This window comes from Aspergillus tanneri (assembly GCF_003426965.1).
Source record: "Aspergillus tanneri strain NIH1004 chromosome Unknown AapTan_1_pilon_pilon_pilon, whole genome shotgun sequence".
Lineage (NCBI taxonomy): Eukaryota > Fungi > Ascomycota > Eurotiomycetes > Eurotiales > Aspergillaceae > Aspergillus > Aspergillus tanneri.
Genome location: NW_022984628.1, coordinates 2,605,181 through 2,626,107, shown reverse-complemented (window position 1 = coordinate 2,626,107; position 20,927 = coordinate 2,605,181). Strand labels below are relative to the sequence as shown.

The following is a 20,927-nucleotide window of genomic DNA, read 5'->3' as shown; positions in this document are numbered from 1 at the left end:
TGGAGGGTCTGGCTGTACTGTTGTGGATGCCCATGCTAAACCCTGGTTGGGCTCTCTGGGCGCGTTTCGTGGAAATTAAGTAGCCTAACCAACTGTCTCTTGATCTTGTCTAAGATTGTATAAGTAGTGAGTTGATATAACCTAGAAGACAGTAGGCAGCTGCTGACATTGCTTGAATAGATGGAGTGTGTAGAGAATAAGAAAGGTTAAACAGAAGAAGTACAACTAAGGCAGATTCATCCATTTTCTTTTTCTTTCATCACCACACTCATTCATTGCTTACTTTTCATTCACCCTAAGCTGCCGATATTGCCCTCAGACAACCGCGCCATTTTTATTAGTGTATTCATCATCTTCACTAGAAATTTAAGCGCCTCAGGTTAGTTTGAGGTTTAGAACTAATCAGATAAAAATATTCAGTAGTGTATTTCAAATACATACAAGAATACACTAGGCAAGGTACAGAGGAGAGAACTATAAGTTAATAATCTTAGTTAGGGAATTTGAAAATCAGAAGGCGGAAATAGTAATGGTAGGTATCAATATTTCTGGGGTGGTTAGTATTTATAGGATGGTTCTAGAATATTCAGGGCTCCGAGTGAGCTTGAACACCACTATGGTGTTTTCTGGAGGGCATTATCTCCATCCTGGTTAGAAAAAAAACATTGAAACTGGTAATGTTGTACTTCATCTGCTCAACACGTCCAGTATTTCAGGGTAGCGACATGTAGAAAACGATACAAAATTTAACTATCTCAACCAATCAAATCTATTTAGAATCATGACAAAAATATTCAACTGTATACTAATATCTAATCTATAAAAAAGACACTGAATAAACTGCATAAATTATGCACAATAAACAGACCCACAAGAAAGAGAGCGGGGGGGAAAGAGAGAGAGAATATGCATGAATAGCCTGTAGATTACTCCTAGCCGGTGGACGCAGTGCAAATACGCTCCCTATCTCCAGTTAGTCAGTGATATAAAGCAAGAAAGTGTAGGGTACATATCAGAACTAAAGCCACCTCCAGTTAAGTCTGAGCGTGTCCATAGAATTGAATGAGGTCAGTGTGAGGAGATGCCGCAACTCCATGTTCTTCAAATTACGGCATTGATCCTTTTCGAAATCTATTAAATCCCAGGAGTGTAGACAGATTATGCGTTGACTCGATGATGTTTTATTAGTAATTTCGGAATGAAATATCTAGTTCGGTTGAACTTGCCACATTCGCACATATCTTTACATAATAACTAGTCGCAGCTCGTAACTCTACTGTGCTGATAACCCTGATTAATCGCTGTCAATTGTGATCAATAACCGAGCACCAGCGACGTAGTGGAGCGAGCCAAGTGCCGAGATGCTTACTTGTTCCGGGGCGAAACTCAGCGCCATTGAAACCTTCTCTGTCATTCGCGCATGCCCTAGATCTAGAATGTGAACGGTTTTGGTATGGAACCACCGCGCCAAGATAGCTGAAACGATCAAGAGCGAGGGTGTTTCAAGCTGCCGGATTTGGCCGTATATCTCCGATTCGCTGCCTCGCTTTTCATTTTACAAATACTTACTAGAAAAGAGGAGGAAGACAGTCGAGGTGTGGGTATACTAAGCTATACACGCTGGGTATCGCTGGGCATCGCTGGGCATCGCTGGCTGTCTTAAGAAACGAAATCCTTTCCAATCGATCAATTCTCGGATGGCTAGCCGATATCTTGCACGAACCGAAATTAGACGGATAACCGCATAGTTAGACTCTATACACGCTATACTATAGGGAGGATCAGATGATGTAATGTTGAATGGAGAGCATATTATTCTCATCCAGTGGGCGTATCCCAACACCTCGGCAGGATAAAAGTCAGTCACATGTGCTGCCTCCACTTGAGCTTCAATTCTCCACTAGAGCTACATCGGTGGTTTGGTGGGTCCATCGTATCGCTGATGGAGCACTGCAGCCATCAACCCACAGCTGGAGTCTGCAAATATTATTACTATTATTTTTATTTAATCAAGTTTAACGTCCTTGCCGAGACTCTTCGGCTAGGAAAGACGGGGGGTCGTGGGCTATAGCCCCTTACCTCTTTCCTATTACATCTAATATCCGTCCTACACCTTTTCTACGCCCCAGATCGCCTCACTGCGTAGGGCTTTCGGACCACGTTGGCCCTCCTTGTGTTCAGTACAGTATAGAGCCCCTCGTTAAGCGAGCCACCCTCCCCTTTAACTCTCTCCTTCGCAATCCGCTTCCGCCAAGATTTCTAGCCCTCATTGACTTGTGGTCTGCAATTCCCTTAGTCTAAATATACCAGCGCCGCAAACTATGGTACAGTACTTTAATTATCTATATGCAATTAACTGCAGCATAACAGTAAGAAAATACCACAGAAGCACCCAATATATGCATCTCCCAAAGAAGTCAAGCTCCCACGGCTATAAATGCTGATGAGCTCACCCATACCGAACAGGTCGCTAAGCAACATGTGAAACAACGTGGTGTGAGAAGGATTAACAGTTACGCTCGCATTTATGTTGATTATAACAGGGTTTTCTGGTACCAGTCAGTTTCTGATCGAAACAAATACCTATGAAGCCTAGACAAGTCCCCTTTAGGTTAAGGGCTATGGCTGGTGATGACCTCGACCCAGCTCGATGGAGCTCTTTGGCATAGATGAAACATGTCTCAAGATAACTGGAGAAGTGTCCTTCATGTCCTGATGACAAGACCACGCCAGTGCTGCCTGTTCATTCCAGAAAAGTTTAGAATATAAATATACCAGCATGGTCCGACATCTGCTGCAGACTCAACTTTGGGATCACAGCTGGAACCTTCTGTCATTCTATAGTTCCCTAGATGTTGCAATTGTCACCCGTTTTCCTGTTGGCGCTCACTGCGGCCTGGGGGTCTGTTTCCGCCCACCCCCAGGCAGCTTCGACAAGGCCAAATGCCGACAAGGGGGTTGTCAACGTTGAGCTGGTCTCACTTGGCAACACTACCGTGATGGCTAAGGTTACCAACACGGCGAACCAGGACTTGAAGATTGTCAAACCTGGTAGCATCTTGGATAGTCGACCTACTCGCAAAGTCAAGGTCTACCGCGGAGGTATGCCATATAGCGCCATTCGTGATTGATCGATAGCTGACCATTTCGCACTGTAGGTACTGCGATGAACTTCATTGGCGTTGATGTATCTTATGTGACCTCCCATTTAACCCCTATTAGTTTTCTTCCACTGTTCGCCGATGAAACCATTAAGACGGTGTTTGACGTTGCCGATCTGTACGACCTTTCATCTGGCGGCCAGTTTACCGTGGTAGCAGACAGTGCGCTGGAATATACCGTGTCAAACACAAGCAAGGCCTATTCCTGGGCCTCGTTCAAGTCCAACGTCCTCGACATCAACATTCCCAAGTCCTTGACAAAGTCTCTCAAGAAGCGCGCCAAGTTAGAACAGTGTCAAGGCGACCAGACTGAGACCATGAAAGCCGCCATGGCCCGCGCCGCCAAAATTGCACGTGCAGGTGCTGACAGTGCGAAGAAGCCTTCGGAACTCTTCAAAACTTTTTTCATGACAGACGATAAAGCTGCGCTGGACAAGGTGTCAAGCCGCTTGGAGGCCATTGCGAAGGAAGCCGAAGCGGGAGACTCGGGCACATTTACTCAGTATTGCACAGAAGCACCATCTGATGGTAGCAATTTGGACTGCTCTGGTGGATTATCTGCCGTAACCACATATTCGTTTGCGGATAGCAATGAAACCCCGACCAATGTTCAAGTCTACAGCTGTAGTGGTTATTGGAATACTCCAAAGGTTTCTACCACATGCTGGAACCTTGATCAAGCCGGCATCACCGTACATGAATATGCACATGGAATGGGGGCCAATCCTGATCGGCAAGCCGGTGAAACGGAGACGTACGGGTATGATGCAATGACGAAGCTGAGTACAGACCAAGCATTGCGAAATGCAGATTCCTATGCATACTTCGCTCAAGGTAACTACTTCACAGCGACTGTAGATACACTATAAGAGCTAGGGCTAATACCATTTGCAGGTGCATTCTTGAAATGCGACACCAACGGTAAGTCGAACAACCCGGACGCCGGCAAAGAGGAGGGTCCGTCGGGAGGAGATGGACCTTCAGGCGGATCTTCCTCCCCGTCTGGTTCATCTGGCCAGTCCGGAGGAGATGGGCCTTCAGATGGATCTTCTTCGCCGTCTGGTTCATCTGGCCCGTTCAATGGGGATGGACCTTCAGGTGGATCTTCCTCTCCGTCTGGTTCATCTGGCCCGTTTAATGGAGATGGACCTTCAGGTGGATTTTCCACTCCGTCTGGTCCATCTGGCCAAACTGGCCAGTTCAATGGCGGCAGTCATTTCAGTGGATCTTCCTCTCCATTTGGTTCATCTGGCCAAAACGACTATCCAACTAGCCAGTTCGGAGGCAGTCCTTCGGGTGGAGACATGGGCTCCGGTCAAACTTCTAGCCCTCAAAACATGGCTCCATTCGCTGGAAACAGCCAGACTGATACAGGCAACGGCGCCGGTGACGGCTCCGAAAAGGGGACATCTTGGTCCTCCGGCCCAGACAATTCTTACGGCGGAAACAATTTTGGGTATCCAGCAGGTGGTTCCACGGATGGTCCATCTACCTACGGTCCCGATGGCATGAATATGGGCGACCAGTCTCAAGGTGGGCCTCAGAGTGGGCATCAAGGCAATGGTGATTCACACATGGGAGGTTCATATTCCCCAGTTGAAGTCTACTCAGCAAGTGCTCCTAGCTCAGGCAACACCCTTGTCTAACGGCGCACACTCTCCTGGTACTGCTCCCGGAGGGTCTAGCAGTGGATCTCTACCTGAGAAATTGAACCTGTGGAGTTCCGCCAGATAACGTAGATCGGACCATAATTTAAATTCATGATTGGCCTGCCACACTGTGACTTTGTATGCCCCACAAAGAAATAAGATATAACCACCCAGGCTCGTGGGTATGTCATTCATTAGGAATAAACCATTGTATAGCTATTTGCCTTATAGATCTTGTTCTCTCCACTTTCTAATACTTAGCTGGGGATTAAATCCAACCATAGTGGACAGGCATTAATTTATTCACCAAAAACTATTGATAGAAAGTAGAAAATAGCGTAAGTTACTAGAATAGTATTGCTTCTTTTGAACCAAATAGATACACTATATGTCTTGTATACTGATTGTTTTATTAAAATAATGACCCACTCCAGGTCCACGTGCTAGGGGTCTTCTAGGGTCGTCAACGGCTAGGGGCTATTTAGATTGGCGTACTAGATCACTTAATATTTGAAATATGTAATATACGTTAAGAAGATTAGTTATATAATATACACAGAAATAATAGGGATATAACTATGGCTTCTATAGACCTTGCCGTTCCTATGGGCGCTTGCGAGTAGTATTTTTCAGAGACTAACGACAGGGTATTGTCAGAATAGGCAGATATGCCAATACTATGCACAAATTGAAACAGTACGACTTTTTGTGGTGTAGTTGTTAGGAGCGCTCAGAAGCGCGATAGCCAGATCCTTAGCTAACAGCTATTATTGTAAGTACTTAGTAACCGATTTTTAACTGCTTAGTACTTAGATCCTCTTCAGTGGAAGAATTAAAACGGAAAATGAATTTCAGGTGTAAGTGTTGGTATTTAAGGATTGTGCGGGACAAACCAGCTTAATAATGGACTTGGCGGTCATGTGCTGGGGGTGTAGAACGCATGAGCTCAGCTCTTAGCTCAGGCGACCTGCGTACACCAGGCGGCGTAACCCTGCCCTAGGTGTCGACCTCGCTTAGTCATCATTTAGTAAGCTAGATAGCTAGATAGTTGTCAAATAATATGGCCGTTGGTGGACCAGAATCATGTGACTGGATCGGGGTAAAACCCCGTGGAGCACACAACAAAATAATCAATCAAGAATAACCAAGAAGAATAATCAAGAAGAGCCCAACCAGCTCAATTCATTCAAATAAGACCTTTTCACCAATCGTACTCTATTTCCTCTTCGGGATTAGCCGTATATCTGACAATTAAGAGTCTCATTCGCTCAAAAACTACCTATACAGCGAACCACGGCTTATACAGCTCAGCTATCCACCGGTCGAAACTTTATTTCCTCCGAACGAAATGTCCACGCAGAATACCGTCCTTTTGAAAACCCAAGAGAATTGGAAGGAATGGAACACGCAGTTTGAAGGTTTAGCCAGAGGCAAGAATTTATGGGGAATTATTACTGGCGATGAACAAGAGATTTTAAAGCCAGCACCACCTACCGATGACACTTTGGCACCACCAGCTGGAAGTACACGATCAACAAATCCTACCTCCCTTGCTGATCGACAATTTGCTTGGACTGTTTACAAAAGCCTTCGTGACGACTATATTCTTCAACAAACTGAACTAAGCAAACTGCGGGAGTGGATGCAGAAGACTATTTCTCCACAAGTGTATGAATATTGCTGCGATCCAGAGGATTCGATGAAGGAATGGTACGCCAAACTAAAGCAACGGGTGGGAATTGATGATGCCACAGTCAAGAAACTTGCCCGCGAAGCGTATAAAAAGGCCATTAAACCTGTCACAAGACCTCGGGATGTACTTACCTGGTTAAACAATTGGGAAGAAGCAATGCACAAGGCCGAAAAAGCTAGAATTGCAGTGGCTGCAACCACAAGTGACTGGATTGAGGATTTCCTGAATGCTGTACGGACTTTAAACCCGGTATGGGCAACCTCATATGAGATTGCTAAGAGTAAGGATATTGAATCAGACAACCTGACATTCAGACTGGTAGCACAAGACTTCCGAAAAGGTTTGGATACCAAATTGATTCAACAGAGCAGCAATATTGCCAAAGGGTCATTTGGTCCAACCTTTTGATGCTGAAGAAGCTAAGACTGAAGGCACGGAATTGAATCACGCACCAAAAGGTCAAAGCTATACCCAGAAGCGCAAGCAAAAGCCTAATAATCTCGAGAGCTGCAATATAGCCAAGAAGACAAAGGTAGCTTGCAAAGCATGTGGGCAAATGCATGAATGGAAGGCCTGTTTCTATCTTTTCCCTCAAGAGGCCCCTAAAGGATTTAAGGAACGTGCTGTAATTAGGAGATTTATTAATCATCTGCTTCAAACAGACAAGGAATTTGCCAAAGAGGTTGAAGAGTGGAAGAGCTTGAGGAATCAAGATTGACTACTTGAACGACAGATTGGAAGAATTCCAGCTTCATTTGCGACATTACCGGATACCTATCCATTAAAGAATTCAGCTATTCTTGACTCCGGATCCACTATCCATATCTTTAATGAAATCACTCGATTCAACACTACTCGTAAACCGCACAACCAGGTGACTTTATATGGGCCGGAGATTCAAAGGTGGAGATCCATGGATATGGCAATGTGGATATTCAGGTTAGATTAGGTGGAAAGAAGTCAATACTGCACTCCAAGATGTTGCTTTCTGTCGTCAAGATGGCTTGCAATTTAGTGTCTCTACGCCAGTTGCATAAGGCCGGAATATGGTGGGATAATCGACCAGAGCAAAACATCCTCCGACATCAAGATAATCGACCGATTGCGCAGATTGAAGACCAGTTCGACCAGTTTGTGATTGAATACCTTCCCATGAATATAACAAGAGGAAGTCTTTTTAATCGCCGAAACCGCTTTCAATCATCGTTCCATTCTACACCAAGATCTGCACGGGCAGATGCATACCAATGGCACCTTCGACTTGGACATCCTGGACCTCTTACCTTGGAGCATCTAGTCAATTCAACTAAAGGAGCAAGGATTAGAGGTGGACCGACAACAGTGGAATGCGACGCCTGCGGGATTGCAAAGCTAAAGCGTCAGGTTAGCAGAATTCCATCGGATTTTATAGAGGGACCGGGTCAACGCCGTAGCCATTGATTTCCATGACTTCGAAGCTGGCTATGGTGGTTGGAAAAGCTTGATGCTAGCAACTGATCGGTGGTCAGGTTTTATCTGGGATTACTACCTAGAGGACCGAACGGCTGACTCAATTATCCACGCTTTGAGCATTTACTTGGAACACTTGGGCGAATGGATATAAAGGTTCAGGTTATTGAATGTGACAATGAAACTGTGGGCCAAAAGCCTCGCATTGCAGCCTTTCTGCAGTCAGATCCTTATTTTATAAAGATTGAGCCCTCCGCACCTTATACAAGTGCTCAAAATGGTGGTGCAGAGCGCTCAGGGGGTGTAATAAAGGATAAGGCTCGAGCAATGCGGGAACATGCTAGATTACCTGCATTTCTATGGCCGGAGATTGTACGTGCATCAGTCTATCTTTCCAATCGAACACCTCAGTACCAAACCAATTGGAAAACGCCTTTCGATCGATTCCATACCTACGTTGCGCACCAAGACGGCATGGTAATCCATGACAGAAAGCCTCAGCAAGCGCATCTAAATGTATATGGATGCAAAGCCTTCGCCATGACCACAGAAGCACTGAAGAAGTCAAACCGGAAACAGAGATTCAATCCAAGAGCGCATATTGGATATCTAGTTGGATATGATTCCACTAATATCTACCGAATCTGGATTCCACGCCTAAACCGAGTCATCCGTACAAGAGATGTGATATTCAATGAAGACGAGCAGTTCTCTGGGGATCTGTCCGAACTAGCAATCATGCAGGATCAATTCCGGCAGATATCCATCCAAGATTTCAACCAGATGATCAAGAATATTGAGGTTCCCGAAGAGTCTATGTCGCCACCAAGCCAACAAGAAGAGCAAGTAGTTGGATATTTTGATTCTTTAGACTTTCTGGTGGTATGGCACAATCAGCTATGGATTTGGCGGAAGAAATAGGTCAGAAAGATGCTGAAGACCTAGTCTATCCAACACCACCGGAGACGCCAGAATATCTACAACCAGCTTCGCTATTAGCTATTGGTTCCCCAGCTAGATCTAATCAAGAATCATCGCACTTAGCTGCATGGAAAGCATCGTTTTTGGCTGCACCATTAATTCAACCGAAACGACCCGGAGAGAACAACCAAGGCACAATCAGAACGATTACTTCGACAACCTGAAAAGGATTTGCACCACAGAGATTTGCCACCTAAGCCAGTCCACCACAGAGATCTTATTAATCATCCACTTGGCGAACAGTTCAAGCAGGCTGAAAAAGATCATCTTAAGGGACATGAGGATATGTGTACATGGCAAGAAATAAGCCGGCATAATCCTAAATGCAAAGGCAGGCAAATCCTGGATTGCAAATGGGTGTACGCGTACAAGTTTGACCAGAAAGGAAGACTGCAAAAGTGCAAGGCCCGTCTGGTTGTACGCGGCGACCAACAAGAAAGGAAAACAGAAGATCTTTATGCTTCAACACTGGCTATACAATCATTCCGAATCCTAATGGCTACAGCTGCAAGATTTGACTTGGAATTGGTGCAATATGACATTACCAATGCCTTTGTCTATGCAGATATCGATGAGGATGTCTTTATGCAGATGCCACCAGGATACCAAAAGCCAGGTATAATCCTGAAGCTTAAAAGGGCCCTGTTTGGACTGAGGCAATCACCATTGCTATGGCAAAAGCACTTCAAGAAATCCCTTCAAGACCTAGGATTTAATCCTATTCCTCATGAACCATGTTGCATGATTAAAAATGGTATTCTAGTATTCTTCTATGTTGACGACATAATCTTTGCATACCAAAAGGGCTGCAAGAATCAAGAGATACTGGACCAAATTGTTAATCAGCTCCAAAACCAGTACAAGATGACTGGCGGAGATAAACTGCAGTGGTTTCTTGGTATAGAGATAATCCGGGATCGGGAGAAAAGAATTATATGGCTAAGTCAATCCTCTTATATAGAGAAGATTGCTAACCTAGCGGATTCAAGAACCTCAGATACTGTCCCAATAACCAGAGATGAGCTTATTATCTACACCGGACAAGCCACACGCCAAAGTATTCAGAGATATCAGAAGAAGAACGGTTCCTTAATGTACACAGCAGTCACCACACGACCAGACATAGCCTTTGCAGTGTCCAAATTATCCCGCTTTCTTACCAATCCAAGCGACGAACACCATGCTGCGGCTGACCGCGTCCTTTTATACCTTAAACGAACGAAAGACCTAGCGCTGCAACTGGGGGTGGAGATGACTTCATCCTGTACAGCGATGCTTCGTTTGCGGATAACAAGGAGGATCGAAAGAGTTCGCAAGGATATATAATGCAGTTGTTTGGAGGAGTAGTAGGATGGAGGGCCAACAAGCAGGCAACGGTGACTACTTCTACCACTGAGGCAGAGCTTCTAGCGTTGTCCCACGCAGCTGGAGAAGGAAGTATTCATCAGCAGACTGCTTAAAGAGCTTGGAGTTCAACTGGATAAGAGAAAGAAGGACCAACGGATTCAAATCTTCTGTGACAATCTCCAAACAATCCGGCTTGTGCATAAAGATATAAACCGACTTCAGACAAGGCTTCGACACGTGGATATCCATAATCATTGGCTCAGGCAGGAAGCTCTGGAAGGAAGAATCCAAGTCAGCTACACACCAACAGACAAGATGCTGGCAGATGGACTCACTAAAGCACTGCCACGGCAGAAATTCGAGCCGTTTGTGGATCAGCTAGGACTTCGGGACATCTCTGGAGTCAAAAGGATTGATGGAAACACTGAACGGATATGACTGAATGTCAGATTCGACCCGGAATAGCTTCAAGGTTGCTGAAATTGGAAGGAAAGGTTCGAATCTGAGGGGTGTGTCAAATAATATGGCCGTTGGTGGACCAGAATCATGTGACTGGATCGGGGTAAAACCCCCGTGGAGCACACAACAAAATAATCAATCAAGAATAACCAAGAAGAATAATCAAGAAGAGCCCAACCAGCTCAATTCATTCAAATAAGACCTTTTCACCAATCGTACTCTATTTCCTCTTCGGGATTAGCCGTATATCTGACAATAGTTTGGCCGTCCCGGCCACCCAATAAGACAAGCATCCATCGCTTCCAACTGTTGTGGAACTCAGGGAAATGGGGCGTAGGGAGCTATTCCATCAGCTACAGGCCAACTAGCCTAACTAGGAAGTAGATGTCATTCAGTGGAACCAACTGAGCCTACAAGCGGTTCCCTATATTCTCGTTAAGGTGTTCTACTAACTAAAGGATTGAGGGGTTGGATGGATCGTCAGATACTTCCGCACCGCCAAGTCGGGCGGATTATTATAGTGTTTCCGTAACACCAACAATAGATTCGTAACAAGAGTCAATGAGGTCATGGGCCCGTAATCTTTTAACTTGCAACGCGTGTCTACTTAAAGCCCTTGATTGTCGCTGTTGTCTCTGTGCACGCCTCGACCGTTTGCCTAGAAGACAAAAGTCGCTTATCGAGGTCCCAACCTTACGCTTCCCATCACCTATTCGTCTCTCAAATTGTCCAGAGCAGGTTTCAAACGCTCGCTTCTTCTGGCATCATGGCTCGGGACAATAGTGCGCAAGTGATTGTTATTGGCGCCGGCCTGTCGGGTCTCACAGCTGCCTCAGCATTAAATCGTCAAGGCATTGATGTCATTGTACTTGAGGCATCATCCAATGTAGGCGGCAGAGTGAATTCGGCCGATACCAAACTGGGATCACATCTGGACCTTGGAGGGCAATGGATTGGGCACGGACATCATCGCATTGCTGCTCTGGTAGACAAGGCGAGAGGCACGACATACCAGACGTTCTCACGCGGCCTACCGAATATTGTTCGCGAAGGTCGCACTGTTTCTCCCTTTTCTCCGTCCGTGTTTCTTGCGACTATCTATCTTCTCTTCTTCGAGCTAGCGAGCAGGATGTATGTTCCGCGGCGCTGGATTAACGTCTCGGTGGACAAGGCCATTGCAACACTCGTCCCCTTGGAAATTACTCGACAACTCCTTCATCTGCTCGTTGCAGTATGTTCTACCACAGAATTGGCCATGTTTTCGGTCTACAGCTTTGCCAAAGCGATTCCTCTCTCTGGGGGGTTATTGACGATGTTACGTACGCAAGGCGGAGCTCAAGACCGTTTGGTTGTGGAATCTATGGGCATCACTACATCCATGTTAGCCAACGAGCTCTCTCGGAAAGTTTTAACCGACATGTCTGTCACGAGCGTGTCCCAAATTCATAGAGATGAAGTGACTATACGTACAGCGTCAGGCCGACAGTTCCACGCTAGGAAAGTGATAATCACGGTTCCACCACCAATGTTGAAAAGCATTAAGTTCGACCCGCTGCTGCCACCCGAACGCATAGCGCTACAGGAAAATACCCGTATGGGCGTCGTCTACAAAGCCATCGCTGTTTTCGACAAGCCCTTCTGGCGTGAAGGATTGGGCGGGGAATTTCTCGTTCTTGACAATCCCGCATGTGGCGTCTTCGACTCTTCGTCGCCTGGAGGCCCTGGGCACTTGTGCTTCCTAGTACCCGGCACTCCCGCACGCCAGCTCGATACGCTTGATCCAAGTGTGCGGCGCGAATTGCTGTTGTCACGACTTGCGCCACATCTCGGGCATCAAGTGCTCCAGCCTGTGGACTGGCTCGAAAAACCCTGGCATTTGGACGAATATTGCGGTGGCGGGTATCTAGCATATGCGCTTGTTGGCACCAGTGAAGGTACTCTGCCGATGCCTCATAAACCAATCAACAATTTGCACTGGGCGGGGACAGAGACGGCGCAGGAACACCCTGGATATCTAGAAGGAGCCGTGCAGTCGGGCGAGCGTGTCGCCAATGAAGTCGCTTGTGCTCTTGGTGGAGCCCACACTGACGATCAAAAAGAAAGGACATGACAAGTGCCACGCCCTTAAGCCCTTTTATAATCATCCTGTTTGAAAGCGAATACATCAATATGTGAAAGGAAAGCGGGTCAGTTGTTGTGATGCTTTCAAGCCCCTGCCCATTCACCATGGCTGTTTCAGTCTCTTGCGGGTTATCAGGAAGCTTCACATCCTCTTTCACCTCAATTTTACTTTCCTTAGGTAGCATCTGGAAGGGGTAGTCCCTATCAGAAAGGTGGGGATCCACTTGATAGTCGAGAGTATATAAATAATTAATCATTTGGGCAACTAAAGCGGGATCTTCATTCAGCTCAATTATATGATCAAACGATTCCTGTGTGACGGCCAGGCAACTTGATGAAATTGGTGCTATCTAACGAAAATTTCAAACGTGGGGAGGAGGAAGAAAGGTGGTGAGGGGACTATGCGGGGAGATAAACAACTAGATATAAACAATGCAAACAGGCTACATGGTGCGTTCGTCACACTAAGGCAGTTTTATAATTAAAAGGTTCCTTCCAGATTTCTACTGCTTATACTACAAAAAGGTCTGTAAAGGGTATAGCTCCCCTTCATATTAAGATATAAAAAGTATATAGACAAAGATAAAAGAGGAGGTGTTATGTGTGGGGTCGGTAACGAGCTGAATGGGGCGATACGGTGCGAAAGGGAGTGTCTATATGGGAGAGAAGATAGGACCACGTATATTGCAGAACTATTGTTGGCCTTTAAGAGTTCAGGCCCGCTGATGCGAATATAAGCACTTCGCACCTGACTAAGCATCCTAACTAAGGATCTAGCTATCGCGCTTCTGAGCGCTCCTAACAGGAGGAAACAAAAAATTGTTCCAAAAAATTGTTCAAAGGAAGCATACGGATTTATGACTTGCGTATTTAACAAATGAAATGAAAGACAAGATTGTGTCCTTAAATTGTGATAGTATAGAATCAGTCGCTGCTAGCATTGAAAGATTCAGCAGCAACCAAGACTCTACGAGCCTGAGGTTACATGCAGTAGCACGGCACGTTGTAGACTTTCTGTGTGTGTGTATTTCCGAGGTTACGGATTCTCGTCTGCAAAATAATTCCTGGTGAAAAAAAAAAGTGTACTTTATCACCTCTACATTGTCTCGACTTCGCAAACCATCATCTCCGAAAGTCAACGTTGTTGAAGAGAATGTTTGTGAGGCATTAAGGATAGTCACATTGAGTTTTCATACGTACAAAATTTATTTCAAGAGGTAGTTGTTAAGATGACATTGGCTCTATAGTTCAGCCATTTAGAAGTCCACTTCACCTTCTGTCGATCGACTGTACAAGTGTATAGAGGATGTGGTCAGGTGCAGGCATGATCCATATCCGCCAAGTCTTGACACATCCTCATCTCGCCATAGCAATTAATTAAAATAGAGTAGATCATTCTCGTAGATGGCCTCTGTAATGGCATGGTCAGTCACGATATGTTATTAGTTCAAAAGGAGATACATACGGGGAACTAGTTCTGGCGCTTATCCCAGATGCAAAGATGGAGCTTGCAGCCGAACTCCTAGTTTTTGCGGAAGCAGCCAGGACCGTTCTCCTTGGTGCAGATTCCCACCGTACCGAAGCATTCATCCTATAGAAAGTTAGCACGGAAGTTCTTTATATTCCAGAAGAGGTTATCTGTACAAAGCATTTTGGGGTCTTTCGAGCGGCTGGAGTAGCAGAAACAAGAGCAGCAAGGGAAACAGCAATGGTAGCGAGTTTCATTTTGTCAATTGTAGGCTTGAAAGTGCAATAAAGCAAGTAGCTATTTAATTATTGAAGAGATGGTGATTGTGAGCAAGGAATTGGATGATGTTGATGAGAAGTCGATTGCAATAGATAGATTGAGCCGTTTGTACCTTGGATGTACCCAAGGCGCCGTGGTTGAATCGACCGTTTTATGGATATGATACATGCTTGATCTATGATTTTGATGCTGATCTGCGCAATTCACGGTACCCTGTATGTATCCAGGGGTTGCAAGTAGACACATCTTAGATAGTTTCTATGGAAGGATACTATGTAGTATGTTGACAGGGAACTTTTAGGATTGTAACAACCCACTGAAGCTCTCAATTGGTCAAAACACCGTCTTAGAGCCTTAACTAAGTCTGTAGGAGTCCAAGGGCCCAAAAGGAGAGCTCCGAAATTTAGCCAGACAACTATCTGATGTGCGGCACTGTGGGCTGGGTATCCTATTTTTAGAGATCGTCCGGCGATCATTCGACTTTGACAATTCAAAGCCTATTCTAGATCTTCCGGAGCTTCGCTGGGGTAGGAGACACTTTAATCCTGTTCTATAGACAGGGTATAGGTTGTAGTTTTATATGCAGTTCTAGCTAATATACAAGCCTGTGGAGCTACTTCCAGGCGTTATCCATTTTACTCCATTCCATCACTCTGTATCGAGGCCTAACATTTCAATATATTCTGTATGGCGTCTTGTTAAAACAATTCAAGATTACTAATTATTGGTCGAGAGGTTTTTCAGCACGGATAAATGCCAAATATAGTGGGCGGATACGCCCACTATTTCAGGCCCAGTCGTTGCCACGTTTTGTAAACCCTAAAGTCATAAGCATGCAAATCGCATCCGGGGAGCACCATCGTTCTGCAAATTCCTGATACATGATCGCCATATAAGTATGTTCCAACAACGTAGGCCATCTCTGGCAATCCCATCAAGACTATAGGTTCTACTTGTTTGACCTAAAGTCTGCCAATCGAGATTCCAGAATTTTCTCTGGCTCATGGGATGTCTACAAGAGTGCTCCTTGGCGCCGTGTGGCGTGAAGATAGGCTGCAGTATTGCCCAGCAGTTTCATGTAGCAGGCATTCTTAGATTAGAGCTAGTATCCCTGATATATGTGTTCCTTTAATGTGCCTATAAATGCCATGAGTAGCTGCCGTATAGGCATATTTTAGAAATAATATCTTAAACTCCCCTCTGCTTCGTTGACTCTGTAAAATAAGGCATGTCCGAGTGTTAGATTCTGGAATTTCAAGAGGAGTCATGGCATACTGAAGCATTACAGTGATTACCAACTAGATCTAGATGCTATCATGGCCACAACATGCAGAATAATTCAAGAAAAGAATCACACGTATTTTCGTGTTACCATACCACTACAGGTCGCACGCACCTTCGAGTATCGTATAACAGAAAGTACACATCTTCTTGGAGTCGGCTTTGCTACAACGGACTCCCGGGATATACATCTAAAGGAACACTGATATAAGTAATTCGTATATTAATACAAGAAATCCATTGCTTGTGTATAGTCTATAAGCCCTCGCTAACAAAACAGATACATAACAAAAAAACAAAAGAGTGAAAAATAAGTAAAATAAAATAAAATAGAACTATTTCAAAAACGCCCTGTCCAGTTTATACAATAACTTTGTTTCCTCCACGGTGCGATTGACTCTTAACTTCTGAACTCGAGGCGACATTCTCCCAGTCGACCCAGAGGGCGAGTGTCTCACAGTGTGCTCTCGGGGAACCTCTTTCCGGGGATCACTCTGAGGCGAGGAACGAGGTGTTCGAGTAATATTTTCTTGGATGAAACAACCTCCCATGCGCTGACATCTTTGCTGAATGGGACTTGATTCCTATAGTTTGTTAATTTCTAAACTATTTTATCAAGGGAAAGTACTAGACGTACCGGAGTAAAAGGATACGAGGTAGCAGTCCGCACTGCTATCCCGGAGTTTTCTCTTTGTGCCAGACACAGGGACTTTCTGCAAACATCCTCAATATGTCCAGCCTGGATAGGATGGTGGCTCCCAGTTTTCCTCTTGGTGTAGATCTCCATCTGCACGCGGATATCTCTGAACAGAGGGTCCGTCGTGGGCTGTTGCAGCTGCATGGTGTAAACATCTGAATCCCGAAAATAGCACTGAACGTGGATCCGTTGACCGTTAGATGTGTTGAGAGTGTAGAGCTGTTTGAGGAGACCGCATCCGCCTCGATCCCTGTACAGGAAGGAATGCTGGAAATGCTTGATGATTCTCCAGGATATGCCGTCGTGGAGCTTCTTTCTTCCGATTCTTGCCTCCTCCCAAACGAAGATTGAGCCTGGACGAATACTCAGCATTTCGCCCAGTGGCGGGGTCTCCGTGAGCAAGGGTGTTATTCCCTGCATACTGGCTTCACATAGAACCAGCACATCTTCTTCTGTTCGAAGGATACCATAGTATGTTTCCTTATACATGTCATTTAGGAAAGACCGTTGAGAAATGGGAAGGTTGTTGGGGTGTGACCCGTAAAACTGTGAGTTGAAGAAAGTCGCGTTTTACATCCTCCTCAGTAGGTGGCGCCCACGTCCGTATTATAATCCACTAGTTCGTCCCCTGTCAAAATTATTAAGTTTAAGTAGAGTGTCACTAGTGTACGTTGGCGACAGAACACTACGAACGGAAACAAAGTTCAGGTCCCCTTGTTCCATCGAAGCACGGTATGAAACCCACATCCACCTGTCGAAGGGACAGCCTTACAATCAGTCTTTTCTCTCGCAGCCCCAGTTTCGGGTTATCACCGAATGCACGGCTCTGAACACCAACAGATATTTTCCGGGTCTCAGGTAGACTAGACCGGCCCGGTGAGAACATTTCTGGCGCGGGTTCTAACCTTAAATGAGTACCTACCATGGGGAAGTAAATGCTTTGAAGTTGAACGAATAAGACGTGTATATCATATGCTGGTGATATATTTACCAGATCGCTGATTCGCTACACTTCTCTAATACAACAGAGCTCAGCTGCACCCTATCCTACACGAGTTATTTCACAACCCACTATCCTTCTACTCATGACACATTTCCATTATGAGTGTCGCCTGACAGATAGACTTTCTTTAGGACTGGAACGGATATAATCCGAAACCAACCGGATTTCTTGGCAGGCATCGAGATAGTTGGTGGCCCTGCCGAAGCTTAATTTCCCACCCGTTTTCAACGCTGCGCGGGGCATCGGACACTCGTCATGGCTCTCTCAGTCGTCAGTTTCAAGGACGCCAAGGGGCTAAAGGACAGAAAATGGGCAAGGCTGTTGGTGAGGTGTGAACCTTTCCTCCACGGTTCAGCTCTTTAATTGTGCACATTTCACTGACCCAGAATCAACGTTGTTTCACTGGGCTTGGCGATCGACGATATTACCCAACTGGTCTAGTAATAATATTTGCCACCTTAATCCTGTAAACGCCGGGAAAACTCGCCACATCATCATACTGAATTAGCGTGGAAGGCTGTAGTACCTATGTGGCGAGAGATACTCCATTTTTCTATTTGTGTTGAAAGTATACGATGAAGGGTGATGGCAAAGGGGACTCTTTATAACTCATTGTGGTCCTGGCCGGGAAGGAGTAGTCTAACATCAAACCCTATGGAATGTCTAAACTCGGGGTTTTCTATTCTGATCAATCGATCGCATTGGATCGATAGCTACGGAGTGCAAGATAGATTAGTAGCAGGAACAAAAACTTTGAATAGTACAGGCCCACTCAAATTCAGCTTAGTTCACATCCACTTAGCTCCTCAAAAACTAGCTCGCCAAACGTGTTCGTCCACAGTTCCAAGACAACAGAAAAATAATAAATGTATCCTGCTTTGGCTTTAGGTTAGAACTGAGCTACCGATTGGTAGTCACGGAATCAACACAGACTATACCATCTCTTGAATATCCGATGAAAGACCGTATTTACTCCCATCTTTGTGGCCCTGGCCGGGTTCACTTTGGACCTCTGGATAGAAGTGATAAAATAACCCCCACTGGCAGTCTAAGGTGCTAAACTCTGATCTCAGTTATAAACTCTAAGGCCATATGGAGTCCAGGGGTGTTGTTTATAAAATGACATCTCATATAAGCGGAACTGTGGAGATATAAACCCTAGATTACCCGCTCTGCGGCTCCATGGGTCTCCCCTAAGGAGTTATATTGCATACTATCCATCCTATCAATGCAGTGGAATATGTATACAGCTATCCCTTTATCCGTTCTGGGAATGGAAACCGCACATTGATTTCTAAGCTTACAGTCAGACAGCCTTCACATGCACAGAGTACTCATTTCTCGAAGCCGGGCAATTCAACCCATCTCGAATTATAAACTGTAACCACTCTACACTACTATGCACTACCTAAAAGTATCAGACTTAATGTTATGACTAGTTACAGATTCAATTTGTAAGCATACTCCTGTCAAAAGTACAAAGTAATTCCTGAAAATATAATTCCGACCCGAATGTTAGAATATATTACTAAGTCTGCAGCATTTGCTATAGAAAATTAGAATTGCCCAATACACAGACTCACACTGCATATACTTAACTACTAACCCTGGAGCTGAGGCTATCTTATCTGAGGCGATCTTATCTGCTCCAGGGTTAGAAGTTAAGTATATGTCCATATCGAACCTGCACATACTCAAACCGTTGGCAATATATTAGGATATTATGTGTAGAACTCGATCAAAGGTCGAAACTATATTCTGGCGTGCTTTCAGGATGTGCTACGGTCGACTAGTGTGATCGACCGCTCGTCCATCCAGGAGACGGTGCTGGGGTCCTATACTTGGCTTGACTCGCAGAATGGCCGAAGACCCACGCTCAACCGGGTGATCATATCGCTCTGGCGTATGTAGCGACAGCCAAGGACGTCACCAGCATGGTCAGGGCCAGCCGCAACGAGTATAGCGCAGCTCATGCGATAGTGGTTGGCTTTTCAGCCTCACGTAAGGTTACCCTGTTGGACAATGAGGCTTTTTTAGCTACTATAATGTCCATGGCAGCCCATGAGGTGCAAACATCGTCCCGATCCCATTTCCTTTGTTCTCAATTCTTGTTTTTCACTACTATCTGATCCATCTTCCGTCCTCTGAACCACAGGTATGGAGAACGCATGTGCAGGGTACCAGGGATATTACCAAGGACATATTATTCCTACCTAATCGGCAGCTGAATCGTCGACTTCGGAATTTCATTGTTGGAGGAAGGAGGGCCAATGGACAGCAAGTAAATGTAACACGCAGAGAGGTAGCCTAATTGGGCAGCAAGTACAACCAACAGTGTCGTAAAGTATGGATGAAGGCACTAATAAGAGCAAAATGGTGAGAAATGGCAACATCAAAAGAGGTTCAAGAAAGCAGACCCAGTAGAAAACCTGGACGCAAGGAGTACAGCAAATGGCTAATAGAAGTCGACCACAAATCAGAAGAGGGCCCTTAAGAGCACCAATCAGGGCGCAGCTGTGCGCGAGTTTGAGGGGTCTAGTTTTCGCGATAACTGGTGACGCGCGCTGTCCCATGTGGATGCTCTGAAAGAATGTGGAAAATGCTGTTGGATACGGAAGCAATAAGTCGTCGCGTCTAATCAAGTTTGTAAGGCTCTTTTGTTACTGGCTTTAGAGGTGCATGTAACGTATACAAGATGTTTATTTTTATAGCCGGTAGTGATGTCTGTAGTCAGGTGGGGGGCAAGTTTAATATTCCAAATCCATGTCTGCAAGCACATTGGAGTCAAGATAAGAGTTAGCAGACCGTATACGCTCGGGGCAGGGGGGTGGGGAGTAGGGTATAAACCTGTATGCCAGACAAGTTAATCGTTCATCGTTGGAAGTCTAGAAAATATGAGGGATGGAATATCGACATAATAAGTAAGAAGTGTGAAAGACTAACTTGTGGTAAAGCAGGTTGACCAGAGACAGTAGAGCCTGATGTTAACAGGAGTATTAGATATCTCCTAAGAAAATATAAGGATAAAGTCTCCGCACAAAGAATGTTACAAATACTACAAAGGGTCAGATGCGCTGTGTGAAGGCGTATTTTTAAGGCAACTTACGTATTTGCTACATGTCGTATATTTTTATCATAGAATATAAACAATGAAAGTGGCAAGGCAACGAACTTATAGTGTAGACTAACAAAGTACTATAATCTTCCGGTAAAGCACCAATAGTACAATATTAGAAATCTGAATTGAAGACTAAAGATGCAGAGGCGACTTCCTTCAGAACAGGCGCGCAGAAGAGCCAATTGTATGCACAAGTTAAGAATACTGCAACCAACAAGAAT

The 20,927-nt window shown here is 45.1% G+C and overlaps 4 protein-coding genes across 4 annotated transcripts; 3 read left to right on the top strand and 1 right to left on the bottom strand.

Annotated features, from left to right (window-relative positions):
- Positions 1–2,852: 2,852 nt before the first annotated feature.
- On the top strand, positions 2,853–4,807 carry ATNIH1004_002853 (uncharacterized protein; the record flags this gene model as incomplete). Its single annotated transcript, XM_033567538.1, has 3 exons — positions 2,853–3,102; positions 3,159–3,995; positions 4,056–4,807. The coding sequence occupies 3 exons, from the start codon at positions 2,853–2,855 to the stop codon at positions 4,805–4,807; spliced, it is 1,839 nt and encodes a 612-aa protein (XP_033429533.1).
- A 1,351-nt stretch (positions 4,808–6,158) lies between these two features.
- On the top strand, positions 6,159–6,911 carry ATNIH1004_002852 (uncharacterized protein; the record flags this gene model as incomplete). The annotated part of the gene is made up of 1 exon (XM_033567537.1): positions 6,159–6,911. One exon carries the CDS (start codon positions 6,159–6,161, stop codon positions 6,909–6,911), a length of 753 nt encoding a protein of 250 aa, XP_033429532.1.
- A 4,594-nt stretch (positions 6,912–11,505) lies between these two features.
- Positions 11,506–12,849, top strand: ATNIH1004_002851 (flavin monoamine oxidase family protein; the record flags this gene model as incomplete). The annotated part of the gene is made up of 1 exon (XM_033567536.1): positions 11,506–12,849. One exon carries the CDS (start codon positions 11,506–11,508, stop codon positions 12,847–12,849), a length of 1,344 nt encoding a protein of 447 aa, XP_033429531.1.
- Positions 12,850–16,223: 3,374 nt separating this feature from the next.
- Positions 16,224–17,005, bottom strand: ATNIH1004_002850 (uncharacterized protein; the record flags this gene model as incomplete). Its single annotated transcript, XM_033567535.1, has 2 exons — positions 16,224–16,472; positions 16,526–17,005. 2 exons carry the CDS (start codon positions 17,003–17,005, stop codon positions 16,224–16,226), a joined length of 729 nt encoding a protein of 242 aa, XP_033429530.1.
- Between the last annotated feature and the right edge of the window lie 3,922 nt (positions 17,006–20,927).